This window comes from Gopherus evgoodei, chromosome 3 (genome assembly GCF_007399415.2).
Source record: "Gopherus evgoodei ecotype Sinaloan lineage chromosome 3, rGopEvg1_v1.p, whole genome shotgun sequence".
Classification (NCBI taxonomy): domain Eukaryota; kingdom Metazoa; phylum Chordata; order Testudines; family Testudinidae; genus Gopherus; species Gopherus evgoodei.
In genome coordinates this window covers 178,449,552-178,467,586 of record NC_044324.1, presented here as the reverse complement: position 1 = coordinate 178,467,586, position 18,035 = coordinate 178,449,552, and the positions used below count along the sequence as shown (strand labels likewise).

At 38.8% G+C, this 18,035-nt stretch overlaps 1 protein-coding gene across 1 annotated transcript in view; it reads right to left on the bottom strand.

Annotated features, from left to right (window-relative positions):
* Positions 1 to 18,035, bottom strand: part of PROX1 (prospero homeobox 1) — a 53,920-nt gene that overhangs the window by 24,288 nt on the left and 11,597 nt on the right. Inside the window, exons 3-6 of the mRNA XM_030557522.1 lie at positions 12,126 to 12,228; positions 10,897 to 10,901; positions 10,455 to 10,592; positions 6,543 to 6,737 (exon numbers count right to left, since the gene is read on the bottom strand). Coding sequence (XP_030413382.1) covers positions 6,543 to 6,737; positions 10,455 to 10,592; positions 10,897 to 10,901; positions 12,126 to 12,228 — 441 coding nt within the window. The remainder of the gene's footprint in view (positions 1 to 6,542; positions 6,738 to 10,454; positions 10,593 to 10,896; positions 10,902 to 12,125; positions 12,229 to 18,035) is intronic.

Here is an 18,035-nt window from a genome sequence, read left to right as displayed (position 1 = left end):
TTTCTAAAGGCTCTTCTGAACTTTGATATGTGCCAAGACACCGCTATTGAAAGCTGTATAATTATGTGCTATAGCCACTGTAGAAAATGCTTTGTTCACCTCAACAAAGAACAATAAGCAAAGTAAAGTGACATTACACTGTATCTTTTTCTTTAAGAATGTCGAGAAAGGTCATGGTATGTTATAACTAATAAAGCTGTTGAGTAAGGAGGTTTAAAGTTGATCTTGCTGTGCTTAAATGTAACCCAATGACAAAAAGGCAGAGGGAGCTAAAATGTAATGACATTAAAAAAAACCCAGATAATAAATCAATAGGCCAGCCTCATTATACCAGTGAATATCTTGACCTAAAGGAAATAAATATAAAAATGAGTGTAGTTGTGAGACAGAGTTTTCTGTCTCCAAGCTTGGTGATTTTTCTCTTCAAGTTTCCCTTCAAGTTGTAGTTTGCAATTCAACTAAACAAGAAGCAGATTAATGAGTAGCAACTAAATGGTATGTACAACGCTTGCACATTCTATAGGCACCTGAATTTTGTAACTTAATTTACAAATAAATTTCATCTCCTGTGAAAGTTGCAAGGGAAATAGAATTCTTTCACAAAAGTGCCTCGTCAAGCAGTTTTCTTCTTTTTAAACAAAAAAGCCCTGGAACGTCAATGAAAACAATTAAGAGACCGGTATTTCTAATGAAATTTCTCCTTCTGTGTGGGGGTGGGAGGGAATCTATCTAAATACATGTGCTCCAAGTTTCCTTTAAAGGAATGACAATAATAAACCTTTCCTACAATGCTTGGTATTCACAAACTGCAAAATAAGTTTTCTATTCTCTTGCTGCATATCATAAGTAATAAGTCCTTTGCCTCCTTCTTTCTTTCTAGAAAGGTCCTGGTAGGCTATAACAAATAGAACTGCTGAATTAGGAGGTTTCAAGTTGAATAGAAAGCCAAGGGATAGTAATACGTAAAGAAGACTCTTGTCACCTGCTTTTGGTAACACATTAGAAACATACAGGTTGCCTCCGAGCAGCATCTCAAATAGATGAGGGGGCAAGCGAGAAGTTTGCAAATTATAGGGTCTGATTTCCATTATACGAGGGCCACTTTTACATTGCCCTAATTGTGTACAAGAGCCTTAAAGGGGCTTTAAAGCCCCTAGAAGATTGCAAAAACCCTGTAAAATTACCTTAGTGTAAATGAGAATCAGACATTAAGGGTTTAATTGCCCCTTTGATGCTCATCAATTGAGGTCAAGAAGAGTCATGCTCATGCAAGTAGGAAAGAATATGGACTTCTGTAATGAGAATGTTAGTATCCAGGAGTTTCAAAATTTACTATTTATCTAGGGTGCCCATTTAGAGATGCTTTAAATAGGCCTGATGTTCAGACTATGGGTAGGACAGCACTTTTGGAAAATCAGGGCCCTTTAAGGTATCTCCAGTTGAGCACCCAAAAACTGAGGCACCCCAAATCACTAGCCCCTTGGGAAAATTTGGGCCATTAGCATTTCTCTGAATTGTTCTTCTGATGCTTATGTAACCCACATATCTTCTGGGTGTGGTGTTCTGTCCCATCTAGTGGCACTGAGACAACTTAGAGAGAGAGATAAAATGAGTCTACTCCACAGCCTTAGCTAACAGCCAGTTGGTTTTTAACTAACATGGTACAGTCTCATGCACTGATGCTCCAGAGGTCCCTGGTTTGATCCCATGGCCGACAAGCTGGGTCTGCCAGTGTTATAAGTGGGGGCTCATCTGGAATTTCAACTGGGAAGTCTCTAGAGTTCAGGATGCACTTCCTCAGCTAGGGGACGCATGTAACGTACACACCTCCTGGGTATGGTGTTCTGTCCTATCTAGTGGCACCAAGACCACTTAGAGAAGGAGATAAAATGAGTCTGCTCTACAGCTAGTTGACTTTTAACTCATGTGGTAGAAGTTCATGCGCTGAACTCCGGAGTTCCCCGGTTTGATCCTGCCCACTGACGACCGGGCTCTGTTGATGTTACACTTAGATATATGCTTTCTTATTTTTTGGTAAACAAACAAAAACAAACTCCCATTGATTTCACTGTGTATGTCTGTATGCAATAAAACACCCGCGACTGGCCTAGGTCAGCTGACTTTGACTCACATGGCTCAGGCTGTTGGGCTGCAAAATCTCAGAGTAGACATCCGGGCTTGGGCTGGAGCCCAGGCTCTGGGACCCCATGAGTAGGGAGGGTCCCTGAGCCCAGGTGTTTACACTGCAATTTTATAGACCTGCAGCCCATGCCCAGCAAGCCTGTGTCAGCTGACCCGGGCCAATCACAGATATTATATTGCAGTGTATACATAGCCAATGGGATTAATGTACAGCGTCAGCACTTAAGCAAGTGTGTCTTTGCAACATCAGGGTATTAATTAGGTTTTCCCTGACTTCATACCATTTTCCCACATAAAATAAAGTTAACCTCTTAACAAGCTTTTTTGGATTCTAAACAGACGATTGTACTTTGCAGACTCCTACACACAAATACGCCATAACCAAGGCTGTGCAAAAAAGGCATTTGTCTCTTCATCCTTCATTGTAGCAGAATTACAGGTAGTTTATTCACAGAAATAATGCAACTTGGCAGAAGTTTCACCATTATGATCAACTTGCATATGTACCTCTGCAAGACTACGTGAATTGCTGTGAAACTACATGCAAGCAGAGCTCAGAGAGACAGTTTGCAACAGCTCACTTTGGTGTTTATTTGTTTGCTACACACAGGATGTCTTAGAAAAGGTAAGATGTAGGTGGAAGGGCAACAACCAGAATACCTAATGGTAGGGGAGAGGTCTCTCTGTGTACGTCTCCACTGCAATGTAAGCCTGTGCTTAATCCCAGGATCAAACCTACCCCACCCCTTGCATCTACATTGCAACTGTGTTAACACTGAGCTTGGACCTAGGGTTCCAGGACTCTGCAGGGCTGGAGTGTCTGATCTTGAGTTAAGCCAGGACCCAGAGTCTGAGCCCTATTGCTTTGCAGAGTAGACTTGGGTCCTGGGAGTCAGCCGGAAGCATCCCGGGACAACTTTGCTAGTCCTCTCTATCCCAAAATCTGTAATCCATTCTACTCAAAGCAGAAGCCACCTCCCTTTGCAAACAGCAGCAGCTCAGGTCTGCATTAACCCATTCTCTTCTGATCACCAATCTGTAAGTAACCTATCAGAGAGCTTCCAGGGTTTGCAATGGAGACTGAACTGACCAAGTGATCTGCAAAGCAAGCAGGTTCCTGGTAACATGCAGGGCGGGCAGCAAAGTTTTCGCACAATGCACCACTGTCCTATGGATAGAGCGACTACATTTTGGTGGGGAGGGGAGAGAGTGCTAGGAACTCTGGGACAGAGTTACTTTGACTTGGGTCTGTGTACTTCAGTGTGGTCACCAAAGCCCTACTTTCAAGCATGGGATAGAAAAGTCATAAAATAGGGTTAAAATACAATGTAGCTGCCCAGGGTTCCCTAACATGGGTCAGCCGATTTGAGTCCCACTAAACCCATGCTTACATTGCAGTGTAGACATAACCTGAAATTTCAGAACTGAAAATGAGTCAGTCTCAGCCTCCTGAAGGGAAGTGAGAATGCAGAATCCTGGGGAGACTATAATCCCTTTAATATATAAGAATAATATATATATATATATAAAGGAAAATTATACAAGTGAACAGGAAAGAAGTAGAACTGAGAGTCATGGGGGAGCTAGAATCCAGATGTCATCTGAAGGCCAACATGCTTTGCCGATTTTAAACCGAGTTGTGTTTCAACTTTTTGCCACTTTTATACCAATGGCTTGCTAATCTCCCTTGCCTACCAATGTCCCACTATGGCTGTAACAATGAGCTCTATAGGGACTGATTTTGAAGGGGAATTAGGGTAAGTTCCTTTTTAAAAAAGTGGAATGGAATCTGTATGGGTAACTGTATGTGTATCTGAGTTATTGTATTCAGCAGTCAGATATCATAGTGTTGGGCTCCCTAGAAGTACCATAGATATGAAGTGGCTCAGCAAGCTGTCATCTCTTCCTGACCTTCTGCTCCATCTACGTTGTTTAGTAGATATATACATTATGGTTTAGGGAAGAAGGATGAACTGTTTTTCATTTGTAAAAAAACTGCCCCAGGCAAATGTGAGCGTTTCCCACCTTTACTGAAGAATCACATTTGCCATTTTTCTATCAGTCTAAATTTCTTTGCACAGCTATACTTACTGCATGTAAAAAAAAAAGTAAGTTATTGTATCCTGCTGGAGGTGTTGTATCTATCTCTGACTCTGAGCCACAAGGCTACAATGGCAAAGCTAAATGATAGGACATGTAGCTTGTTAAGCATCTTACGTGACTTTGCTAAAAGCTGACACTTCCAATGCATATGAAGAGAACACAGTATCAGAATTTCCTGAGCAAATTTGTGCCACAGCCTGGGATGAAGAACCAACTTCACCTGGTTTTATCACTTTTTCCCTAATTGTCTGTTTGGGTGTGTTAAAGTATCTGCTGGCAAGTGAAACTCACACATAAAGGATCAGGGGTTAGGAAATGCGATATTTAAGAAGAGATTAAGAAGAGCATACTATCAGACTTTAATCAGATCAGAATATCAGGAAAGCATCACTGAAGTACGAGGAAGGAACTTTGATTATGCTAAATATGGCAAATGCTCAGTTTGCTAAATCCCTTTGGATCCAATTTCAGCATTACAGTACTTGTCATTTTTGCTTTCCAGCTAGTGGGGGGGGGGGGGTGAGCTAGCACTTATCAGGTAAGGTTATAAGACTACATTGAAGATTGCACCATGCAGTTTAATGATCAGCTCATTTTTGGATCTTTAGTGTATGACAATCTCTAAAACAAGAAATGAGGTTCTAGGAAATTCATATTCGACTGGATAGATAAAAGGTCTTTTCCTATATGCTTGGGGAAAGAAGCATTTGAAGAGGCTCTTAGTTGTCTCCTGCTTAATTACTAGATCCCTTTTCAGAGGTCTAATCTTTAGAAGACAAGATTTTAAACACTGGATGTGCATATTAAAAAATTACCTCTGTATTACATGTGAGATTTACATTCTCAGGATTATTTGAGAATTTCCCTTTGGTTTATATATGCTCTATATTTCTCAAAAAAGTTAACTGTATCCATTAAAATTACTACTTTAAACTAACTTTGTGACTAAGACATTGTAGCATTAATAAACTCCTTAGGCCTTAAGTATAAACAAAACTCTTGTAAAAAAATGCAACTCGATTCTGTCTTCACTGTGTTCAGCAATCCAAAATATGGTTGACAATACAAGGTAGGGGAAACTACACTACCACTGGAAAATAAACATTAAAAAAGTTAGTGACACTTCCTCTCAATGTTCCCTTATGTTCTTCCCATCTCTGTTGTATCTTGTTATCTACTTAGATTAACACTTAGGGGCAGGGACTCTCCTTTTTTTAATGTGTATGATAGTGAGCTAGGGGGCCTTGATCCCTCATTAGGGCTTCTAGGTGCTACCTTGCTACAAATAATAAGTCTGGATATGATTCCGATATGTAACCACTGGTAAATCTTTCAAGGAACACCCTCCTCTCTCCTCCTTCTTCATCCTTCTTTACCATGTAAACTTTCTCCTCGAAAACTGAGCACAAAACAATGGACAGGAAAAGGCCTCAGAAAACCCTTTGGTTAGAGACCTCTTCAAGTTACTTACAGATGCGGCGCTTAGATACTGTGGGCAGTGGGGGTATAGATTCTGGACCAATGACTGTACTCCTTTTGCCAACAAAAGTCCCTCTGACTATGGAACGTGGCCCTTTATGTTACTTGGTACCAAGTAAAAGGTACAGGCAAAAACCAATGCACTGCCATTATACTTCAACATCAGGCAATGGAACTCCCAGACCCTCCCCTTCCGCACTCTTCTTGAACTCATCATTACATCTGACTAGCTGAACAATGCAAAATGCCACCATCAGCACTGAGAAACATGCTACAGTGGCATTGCAGAGGGTCAGCACGTTAATGATAACAATAGGCTGCTGAGCTACCAGGTTGGCATGTAAACAAGAATCTTAATCAAAGCCACAAACCCATTAGAACAATAAATGGATACCAATTTCTTGTAATAGTCATTTTACACTGTAATTCTGAAAACAACAACAACAAATGCAAGTCACTTCTCTAAATCAAAGAAGGGGACGCAGAGGGTGACCTTTCAGGAGTTTGATCAGAGCGTTATGGAGCTTTCAAAGCAGGAAGTGATGACTTCTTTCTTTAAAGTTTCCCTAAAGGAAACTTCAAAAAGTTGTAGCAGAGAAACTTATCAGAATAGCGAAAGTTTTATCTTTTGGCAAGTCTTGGCTAGGCTTATGGATTCCGCTAACACAACTAAACAGATTCATTAGCTTCATTCACAGATGTGAAACTGTACAGATTTGACAGTTCGCCAAGACAATAAAAAAATTAAACCTATTTGGTTTTTTTAACTAATCATCCGGATTATAGATATATGCACAAAAATAAAGATCAGTGCCTACCTCAAAGTCATTTGCTTTATTGTAGTGCATGTTCAGAGCCCTGTATAGCTCACAGTCTCTGGTTATAGACAGCTCTTCAGTACTTGTGACCCCATCGTTGATGGCCTGACGCGCATACTTCTCCATCTGAATGTAGTAAAACTCACGGAAATTGCTAAACCACTTGATGAGCTGAGAGGTAATGCATCTGTTGAACTGTTAAATTTAAATAGTGAGAAGGATAAGAACATTGACATTTTCCCTTCCTCCCCTCGTTTAACATCATTCTTTTATCCCTCCCACTCCAGCCTTGATAAAAAACTCAGCTTTCAATGCTCCTGAAACTGGGGGCTGGAGGAAGGGCAAGATTATAAGACAATTTTGCCTAAAAATTTCCAGGCAATGACTTCATGCCCAACCAGATTTCAGATCTTGAAAGTACTAATATAGATTATTTAACCATAGTTCATATGGTTAAATAATAATGGAATACATTATTCTTTATTTCGCTATGCTAGAACATTTTTACGTGTAGGTAATTATAACCGACATAGGCACTTTAGTGTTGTTTGTTAAGATGTAGAATTTACTGTTAAATTTATTTTAAAAGTCCTAGTTTAATTTTGTAATTTTTAAAACTCTAAGTAAAAGCTGGAAGGATGTGACATTGTCTTTCTTGGTAGCTGACCTTTCTTTGCATATGCCATAGTTATATGTTCTCCAGTAAGTAATCTACTCCTATTGTTGAACCTAGCATATTCTTACATTCTGACATTATAATTAAAAAAACAACAACAAAAAAAACCCCAAACTTGCTCCTCCTTCTCTCCTCCACACTTAGTTTAGTGAATCTGAAGTTTGGTAAATTTGACCTATAAACAGTGTGATAAGAGACAAAAATAGACCACTGTATTACTTATAAAAAGGTCATGGAGATAAAATGTTAAGCTACTTTAGGCTTAGGTTTCCTAGGTTGCCTATGACCTTTGAACTGAAGATGTCATCTTGGACAGGCTTGCAGATGATGCTATCCTATTGACAGTCCCTCTGTATGTGTAAAGGACAGATGCATCTCAACTTGCCAAGTTAAAACCAATAAATCCATAGCTTTATATCAGGCCAACTGATATACCAACCCCCTGCCTTTTGTCATCACAGGCATTCACTTCCCCCAGTCCCCAGAAAGAGATGTGCATTAATCAAAAATCAACAAAGAACACTTATCAAACACTGGCCATGAGAACATCCAGGCCTGCAACAAGATGACAGCTAAAGTGTGTATTGGGGCTGTAATTACTGCACAGAAAGTTGCTTCTATGCTAGCAAAGATATAAATGAATGAAAATTTTATGGCAGGGAATCTAAGTAGCAAGGAAACAGAAGCAGGGAGACTGGTGTTTCTCCCCAAAAGGCCAACTTGCATCATAATTGCCATGCAGTTGCAAGGGTCCTTACAGATAATTGACCAGAAAATGATTAAGTCATCATCAAATCGCTTCTGCTTGCAGAGTTCAAACATGTACTTAACCTATCCAAGAATTATATTTTCACTCTGTGTGTCCTGCTCTGTCTCTATTCAGCCTTGCGAGGAACCTGATTAAAAAGACAACTGAAGGACCACCCCGTGATCTGATCTTCTGGTTGCTGATTTCAATAGAACTTAAACCCATTACGATTTGCTGAACTTGGAGTTCTTTCCATTTTATCTCAGCAGTAAATACACTGTCCAAATTTCCAGACACGAGATAAGGACTACAGGCCCCCGTGGACGGCTTACTGTTCCTTTTTAATTCTTTTAGAATAAGAACACAAAAACATTACAAAATGATAGCAGGCTGTGCACTGGGGAATGAAAATTGCTTTGACATGGAGATTAGGCTCCTGCATGTTACAAGACATTGTCTCATATGGACAAGAGTACTGTAGAGGAAAAAAAAAATAGAAAGGGTATTTTTTTCTAGAATGGCCACGAATGACCTAATGGGGACGACAAAAAGTAAGTGCACATGCCATTATTTAGCAATAGGGCATAAAGAGAGATTTAAAGCTTATTGTGGCAGAATGGAAATACCAGAGAGAGAAAATGGACAAAAACAACAGACTTCCCAAGCATGAGACAAGCAAAACAACAAACGTAACAGCCTGAAGAACAATATTGGTTTTCCTAAATAATATCGAACCTTTGAAATGTTGTATCATTTTATGGGCACATGAAGAACAAAAATGTCCTCCTCTGCATTCTGATGTAAGAAAATATTGTTAAACTTTAAAGAGTTAATTATTTTTTCCCCTCCTGTAGTGGAGTACAAGAAAAGGATCAATTGTTCTATAAAGAAAAAGCTCTGTAGTGTGTTAATGTGTTACTGCAAAAACTAATCGCTACAATAAAGAGTCTGTGTTTCCACAGTGTAAGAGTCTCTGTGACTTTGATTAATGCTTCCCACGGGATACCTCAGCCTCAATATGGGCTGAAGAAACTTCCTAAATATTCAATGAGCATGGTCAAAAGATGTATAAAACAAATCAATCTGACACCTTAATCTGGCTAGGCAGCAGTTGACTCAAGGGTGGAGGGAATGAGATACATCATTTAACACGGCTGTGTTGAGAAGCCTGTAAGCGTCTGTTCTCAAAGCTAAAATGACACTGAATCTGTTGTATTTAGTAGTCTAAGAATTATTAGTTTATACATTAAATCTGCACCAAGTGATGCGAATGAAGATCATACGGGGACATCTATACCAGGCACTTTTTTCATATTTTTCCAATTGTGTTCTCATAAGACTTTAAAGTCAGGTGACAAGTTATGTTTGCATTTTATTCAGCACTATTCACTTCCCAAAGTAAGCTGAACTAAACTCACAGCAAGGAGAAAAAACAGTTTATCTAGGGACCTGTCCAGTACAAGAAATTTTTTCCCAGAATACTGAATTGAGCCCTTCTTTTATTTATTTTCATATCTAGTATAAATATAGTAAATTAGATGTGTTCGTCAGCTATTATGTACAGAGTCACCAAGAAGAGTTTTTTCATCACACTAAATCTACTTTACTCTGTGTGAATTGTCCTTCACTTGCCACTTCCTCCACATGGATTAAAAGCATGAACCTTTTTTTAAACAAAAAGTAACTTGTCAAGATGTGGTTCTTATCTAGAAATTTAAGGCATTCCAAGGCTCTCCAAATCCCACAAGGTTTGTAAAAACAAAACAAAACGCCCCCTTTCCCCCCAAAAAGAACAAAAACAAAAAAATCCCTACCCATTCATTGGCTTTGGTCTTTTCTGAAGACTAAGGGTCTGCGCTTTACTTGGTATAAACTGGCATAGCTCCACTGGCTTCAACAGAACTATGCTGATTTACGCTACCTGAGGAGCTGGCCCTAATATTCAAACTGTTTCCAAGCTTTACTACGATACCCTTATTTAAAATCACAGATTAAATCACAACATGGGTTGTGCGTCTTTTCAGTTTTTAACCAATTGCTTATGAAATTACTTAAGTTTGCTTGAGATACAATATTTTGTACACAATTTTTAAATTCAGATTAACAGACACATGCCTTAGATCCTAATGGGTTTAGTAGTGGTTAGTCAATAAAGCGTATGGAAACATCTTATTCAAAAATATATATATTTGTTAAAAACTGAGGGCTAGATCTTGCCACGGGGTTCTAAGCAGAAGTCCCCATCGAGGTTAGTGGAACCTTCTGCTTAAAAATCACTGGCATAATCTGGCCCTGTATATGAGCCAAATTCTGCCCCTTTACCTCAACCTCACAATAGGGGGAGTAGCCCCTCTTGGGGTCAGTAGGACTAGACCTGGGCAAAATGGGAGCCTAATTTGGCCCATGAAATGTTACATGTAATAAACATTTCAAAGTATTTACAAAAATACGGAATACCCAAGAAAAGATGAACATATCTAATATTTACATCTACTGTTGTGTGGTGTTGCTGACCCAGAATGGCTGTCGCGTTCCACCACGGAGGTGGCTGCATTTCAGTGGTGGGTGAGTGATCCCTATATAGGCAGTTTGTAAAGCACTTTGGGCTTCTTCTGGATGAATGGTGCTATATAAATATAAGGTGGTATAATATCAAAACACTACATATTATTGCGACATTGTAAGAAGATTGATATTGATCACCACATGCAAACACAAACATACTTCCTTTATGAAAAGAAATACAATAAAAATACTCTTTGTATTACTTCCTATATTAATATCTACTGGAGAAGACTTGTTATGGTACCATTACAGGATACCCTTAAGCAGGACTCTGCCAATGCTGCATCTGGTTCCAGTGGCTCATTGGTGAGTGAAATGCTCCCTCAGATTTTTCCATACCAGGTGGAACCACTCTCAGAGCAAACCTTCTCTTGGCCCGCTGCGTGATTCACAGCCTTTTTTGTGTTTAATGATTCTTGACCAGCCATTAGGCTAGTAAGTGCCTGCATGGCGTTTTTATGTTGTTACCATCCACCCAAAGCCTGCCTCTGAATGAGAAGAAATGTGTTTCAACTCCGAGAGCACAGAAGGGGTAAAGGGGAGGCAGAGGAACCCACCAAGATGTTCAGCTTGATGTGACATTAGATAAAAGCTAACAGGAATGAGGAGGAGGAAAAGTCAAAATAAAGGGAAGAGAATTGCCCCTACTCATTCATTCTTAGAACTGGGCCAAGTCACAAACTTGGGAGCCAATTTTCCAATAAGATAGAAAAAAACCCATAAACATGTAGATAGTTAAAATAAGGACTTGTGAAATTGTTAAGGGGGAGAATGTAACAAACTAATTTAAGCTAATGTAATGTTTATAAAGTTACTTGGATAATAACACCATGTGTGCCATTATAATCATTAAAACCCAATCTATATTACAAAAAAAAAAACTTAGATGATTAACACAAAATCAAGTTGATGTGAAGGAACAATTACTTTTAGGGAAAAAAATCAGGAGGTCCTAATATTCTGTAGAATGAGGGAGGATGCAGCTGTACGTCGACAGCTTTCATATCCTCATTTGAATAATGTGGCCTGAATCTGTCACTTTATTCATCCTCCTTATGCTCAGTGTACTCGCATCAACAACAAATTAAGTTGTAAATAAGAGACAATCATCACTTTTGTTTTAAGCAGTTGCTGCATGGAGAATTTCAATGTACTGTTTCTTTTGACAGAAAGAAAGGGATTCTACAGTGTGCTTATGTAAGCACAAATATGAGGAAACCGACCAAATGAAAACAATTAGGGAGCACTGAGAACTGCTCCAAAAATGTTCTTGGAAGTACATTTATGCCACCAGCAGAAATTTCTTTTTCAGAGGATACACACGTGTAAAGCTGTGTCATCCAACTGTATTAATATTCTTATTTGCGTTGAAACTTCAGTCTCTCCCTTGATTGCCCCCCGCAAGCCCTTTCCGTTCAGACATGGGCCCCAAGCACACCTTAGAAGAAAAAGTCAAGTGAATAACAATCAGCTGTAATAGTGAAATTAGAATTAATAGGCATTTACCTTTAATGTGTTAAAGTGATACATTTTCACCACAAAAATGCAACATGCAATAAGGAGGGGGGAAGAAAGTTTTTTTTCCTACCTTTACCATCTGAGAAGTAGGTTTTCAGCATATTGGAACTTGGGTACCGGGTGTAAAAGAACATGAGCTTGGCCTTTTTCAAGTGATTGGGTGACAGACCTTCCTGCATGTAGATTGAATTAGTCAAGGAAAATGCTTGCTTGAGAATAAAAGCTGGTTCTGAATATACATGGCTAGCAAAGTGCTCCTTTGAGAAATGTTCTGTAAGGACCGAGTGACAATTGTTACATTCAGTTTGCAGCTCTTTAGAACTGTAAGTATCTGTAAAACAACTACATGAAGATATGTGAGGATACATAACATATATTGTCTCTCAGTTCATTCTTGGTGTTGGTGGCAGGAATTTTTCAGGTTTAAGGTTTGTGTACCATATGTATGTTCACTTGTTGCTAAGGAAACAAATGCATGAAGCATGAGCTGCAAAAAAACTTATCACAAGATTTTTCTTTCGTTTGCTATTCCAATTCAGTTTATTTTTCTCCCAGCACTGAGCAGTTTATAGCATATAATGCTAATGCACATGAAACAATCAGAGGTGCTTTATGATTCTGAGCAATATTTCATGCAAGTAACATATTTCACCTTTTTTTTTAATGCCAATATAATTCAGTATCTTGAGTTACTCTCTCTAATCCTATTATTCCTTTGCACAATTACTGCTTTCTAATGAAAGCTAAATTTCTTAAAAAAAAAACCCCTCTGTAGTTTAAAAAAAAAAAGTCTGGTTCTGATTTACACAGTTAACTCCTCGGAGAATGAAACGGTATTTGGGGCTAACTAATCAATAAGTGTGGGTTAGCAAATCAATAAATGGTCACTTACCCTATAAGGAGGCCTATTTATCCTGGAAACATCATTACCTTTTAGATCTGTAAACAGAAGCAACTAAAACAGTTCCCAAGGGAATGTGAATCTAACCATAACAATCTAGGCTTTCTGATTTCCCCCCAGCTTCTTGGCACTCTTTTGTGTGCTGTGTGCTAGGACGGCTTTGGTCACATCTGTGCCGCAGGCTGGCCCTGCCATTTCCTCAGCAAATTAATGGCTTTATAATTTATCAGAAATGAAGATGCACGTGGAGAAAATCAATGTGGCCCCCACAAGGTCAATTGAGGGTCCTTCCCAGAAGCTTCTCTGAGGACTGTTTTCCTAAAGACATTCAACAAAAATTTCACTATTTCACACCTTATGTGGAGAAAGGGTCAAACAAGTTCACAGCTATTCTGCAGCTGAGGTGCCTTCACCTAACAGAGCCGGTAACACACGAGAACAAAATGAATAGCTCCAGCACGCAACGTGGGAAGTTCAAAGAAATGTATGCTGACAGACAACAGACTATTTAGGATTGTTCTGTTAACAGAATATCTTTTCTCGATCTACTGAATTGAGTCAAAACATAGTTATTTATTCATGTATTATTCATGCATGCAGATGCAGTTGTAGAAAGAGAAGGCTCATTTTTAGATTGAAAATATCACATTTTTTTAAAATAGCCACTGAAAATAGTTTAAAAACCTCTTCATTTACAAAAAGGGCACTGAAAACAGCTCAGTTGAACTTGTGTTTTGTTTTAGATGCTTAATGATTACAAAGAAGATAATTTATGACTGACATACTTCTTGTGCCAAGAGAAGAGTTGAAAGAACCTCCAGTTACCTCCATTAGACTGATAGAGAAGTCTAAAAGAGCATTACACTCTGCAGTGCCATCTGTCAAAACGCATAAGTGAAATAATGGTAGCAAGCTGTCACCTATTGCTTAGTGATAAGAGTTTTAGACAAGTTAGAACTTCTACACCAGAAATCCATTTAGTTATATGATTCCACGGGAGGATGGGGACCAACCAACCAATGCTTCAATAAGTACAAGAAAAATCTTAAGTCTCCTTAATTTATAATTCCCCTGAAGCAGATAATATTTTGATATCATGTTTAGCATTTGGTCCATTTTGATGGAAGCTAAGATATGAACTTAAACTCTCCCCAAGCTTCAGTATTCACTGGATTTAAGCATATTAGACAGTTGTTTAAGTATTTTGATTCACTTTGTATTTATGAGTTTTTCCTTATTTTTCTGTAATATGCTTAAGGCTACTGATATTGAATAAAACACATATTGAAAGATGTTCTAAAACTCAAATCCTCAGAAGTCCACTTTTTAAATTAGAATTATGCTTTCCTGTTAAGCACTTGGGATTCGTAAAGTGAAATCTAGCTCACTGTAAATCTTCATGTCTTGTGTCTAACATTAAGGTTATATTGTGATACAAGATAGATCTCTAATAAACAATTAAAACTAGTTAATGAAGCACTTAAGAGCCAACTCTTAGATAACCCATTGCTATTTCAGTGTAAAACTGAACTGACCGATTAGTTAATTTCCCTTTTAAGTGCTTGTGCTGAAAAGCAACTGTTCTTCCAAGAAAGCACTAGCTGTTTCCAGGATACTTACACACGCACAATGACTCATGATGGAATAGATTCAGTAAACATACAGCTGTACTGAACACGAGCTAAGCCCCATTCAAGGCCAGGAAAGAAAATGAGCACAAATAAATATTAAGGAGGTAAAAGGAAAGGGGGGGAATGGAACGCAAACAAGCTCTGTCCCAGCAGCTCATGTGGCTTGCCTCAATTCTCTTAGCCATAGCTTTGTGAAGACAGATGACATTCAATTCTATGTGTAATGCAAAATAGACAATAACTGCTGAAACTTGAGCCAGCTGCCAGGTGTAAAAAAAAAGAAAGAAAGAAAGAAAGAAATGATAAATCCATAAATTAATGAAAGACATCTGCTCAGGAACATAAAAGATCAGAGAAACAGTGCACTGCAGCTGAGCGTAAAGCAGTGTTCAAACAACCTGAGTCTGAGTGTTGTGTATTTACAACGTACAATATAGCCTTACCTAAAACAACAGCAGCTAAAAGGCAAATGTAAGAAATAGGAAGTGGGGGTGAGGGAAGGAAACGTATGTACACTCGCTGTGTGTTTTAACTTACACTACATGTAGACTCTTGCACCTGATTTGTGCCAAAAAGCAAATGGGCTTAATCCACCTGAGTAACTACTCTTTTCTACTAAGATATTTTTATGTGACGATAATCTTCTGTTCCTCTCACTTTCGCTTCAAATTCCTGAAAATGTCCTATTAGGCTTTTGTACCATATATTGGTATTGGATGAGGAGAAAGGAGCAGAAATCTGCCATTTTAGGTAAAATATCTGTAATTGTAAGGCCAAGTTGCTGCTTAAATTACACAATGGTTGTTTTTTTCAGATACCTCTCAATTACTAAGAATATTTCTACACATCTTAAAGAACCTTGAAAGAAGAAGCTGGACTGAAAGTATCCTGGCATTTCCCAGGTTTTATCAACAGCACAGAGTTATCCAGCTTGCTATACATTTGCTCACTTTTTAAAAGTTTAATTAGTTTAATTCTAGTCAGATATAGTAAATCCTCATTTCAAAATGTGGCAATTCACTAACTGTAGCTTTCACATATTGGACTGAGAAACTTGTCCCAGTTGGATTGGAATTCTATTTAAAAATTAAGGATTTTAAAAAAGTTTCACTAACATTATTAAAATCTTCTTTTGGTGGAAAAAATGCTGAACATCTCCACCTGTGCAGATGTCTTAACGGCACAAAAAAACCTACTGTTGTGCTTCAGTTTGATATATGCAAATATTTTGGGGCTGAACAAGGCTATTTTTCTTGAGATGCAAAGAGGGTGCATGACAAGGATGATCATGCAGAAAAACAATTGGCTGTCTGTTTCTTTTAGCATTTGAATAAAACTTAATATTTGATTAAACAGATTAGTTTGCAAAGATACAGAATACATTCATGACCAAGATATGAACTCACCGTGCAGGTGCATCTTATCTTGTTTAGCAGAATACGCAAACATTAACCATTTCCTCGCACAATTCAACAAGCCTGGTAACGATCAGGTGCATTTTACAAATATAGGTTTGGGGGGAAAAAAAAAAAAGCAATAAGAGGGACTGGTTCAGGATTTCAGCCTGCTACTAAAACCCGAACTTGGCTGTATCTGCTGATCTTATGTTCTTATCCTGGCTGTATTGTCCAGAGAAACAGATGTTGTTTTACATTGTGAAGGAAGAAAACTGCCTCTCTTAAGAAACATATTCTTTATATATGCACATTGAAATAAAGGGGCCAAAACAAAGTCTAGTACAAACTAACCTCCACACTCTCTCCCATATGCCTTTGCCTAGAATAAACTATAGGCTGCATGGACAAGTGGGCAGTTGCTAGAAAAATATCACAATAGAGTTTTATATAGGTCTGCACACTTCTGTGTAATGGGTATTTGAGAATCTAGAAGCTTTTCAAATATATTTGTATCCAGGCTGCAATAGTGACTAACTGGGCGAGTTAGTGTGTCAAGGGAATAAGGTGCATGAGGGAGAAGGGAAAGCGGCACCCACATTAATACTCAGTTTCCCCACTGACTAACCTTCAAAGTGGCACTGGGTCTAGAGGAGGCTGCCTGCACACCTTCTCCATCAGAAGAAACATGCTGTGATAATGACTGCCAGTGAAAGAGAGGAATATAATGTGGGGGAGTGGGTGAACGCTGTAGCAGAAAGAGGGGAAGACAGAAACCAAACAGGGCAACAGAAACAGCACAAGTTCCAAAAATACTGAGTTGCACTAGAATAATAAACAGAGTGGGTCATACAGAGTTATAGCCAAAGGAAAGACTAACAACTTATACACACAGAATGTTTTTTCCTTTTCAATCCCTCTTTGAAGAAGTGAAAGGTTTTTCATTCTTCTTTCCAGGAGGAAAAGAAAGCTACTTTTACTGAAAACAAGTAATATGCCACCATGTTGTTTAGTCGGCAATTACATAGCTACTGAATTTTGGCCACAGCTGCACAACTGGGGCTCCTGTTTACTTCAATATAAGCTGCTCTGAGTGCATCAGAAAGCAGAATTTGAAGGAAGGAAGGGTTTTTTAATCTGAATTAGTAATTTTTAGTGTTTATGGAAGATACTAGCCTTACACTGAAATACATTTTTAATTCACACAGAGGATACTGAATGGACAATGACAGTGCACGTTTCCCTCACCCCCCCAACAATGGGTATGAACCCTGACTTGAAGAGATCACCTCTGCAGGATGAGAGACTACTTCAGTCTCCATTCCCGTTCATGATTTGGTCTTTAAAGGTTTGTCTATGCAATATTTAAACATCTGTGGCAGGCCTCAGTCAGCTCATGTGGCTCTGTCTGCAGGGCTGTAAAATTGCAATGCAGACATTCAGGCTTAAGCTCAAGCTCTGGGGGCCCATGGGGCGAGAAGAGTCCCAGAGCCCAGGCTCCAGCCCAAGCCCAGATGTCTACATCCGCAGCCCAGCCTGGGCCAGCTGCGGCTGTGTCACAGGTCTTGTATTCCAGTGTAGACGTACCCTATGACTGCCAATATAGTTTCCATTTGTGGTGCTTTCAAAATGTGAACACTTGCCCTCTAGGACCTGGACTGAGATCAGCAACACATTCCATGTAGGCCAGCAAATAGTCATTAGATGGCAAAAAAAATTGATAACACCAACCCAGGCTGGTTTTGAACCAGTGACCTACAGGTGAAGGGTTCTTTGGGCCTGAACCAACACACCCTGACTCATATCAATAGTCCTTTTAAGTCAAATTGGACCATTCACATAAGTGAGGACTACTCACATGAATAAGAATTTGCAGGATCAGGCCTTGAATCCCTGCAATTAATTTGCTGAGGCACTCTTGCCCTTTTTTTAAAAAAAAAGATGTTTACAATTAATCTAATCCTTCAAAATTATTAACCACAAAAAGATACTCAAAGATACAAGCATATACCTGGCACCTTCCTCCACTGCTATTATTGGAAAAAGGATAACTTTATCAA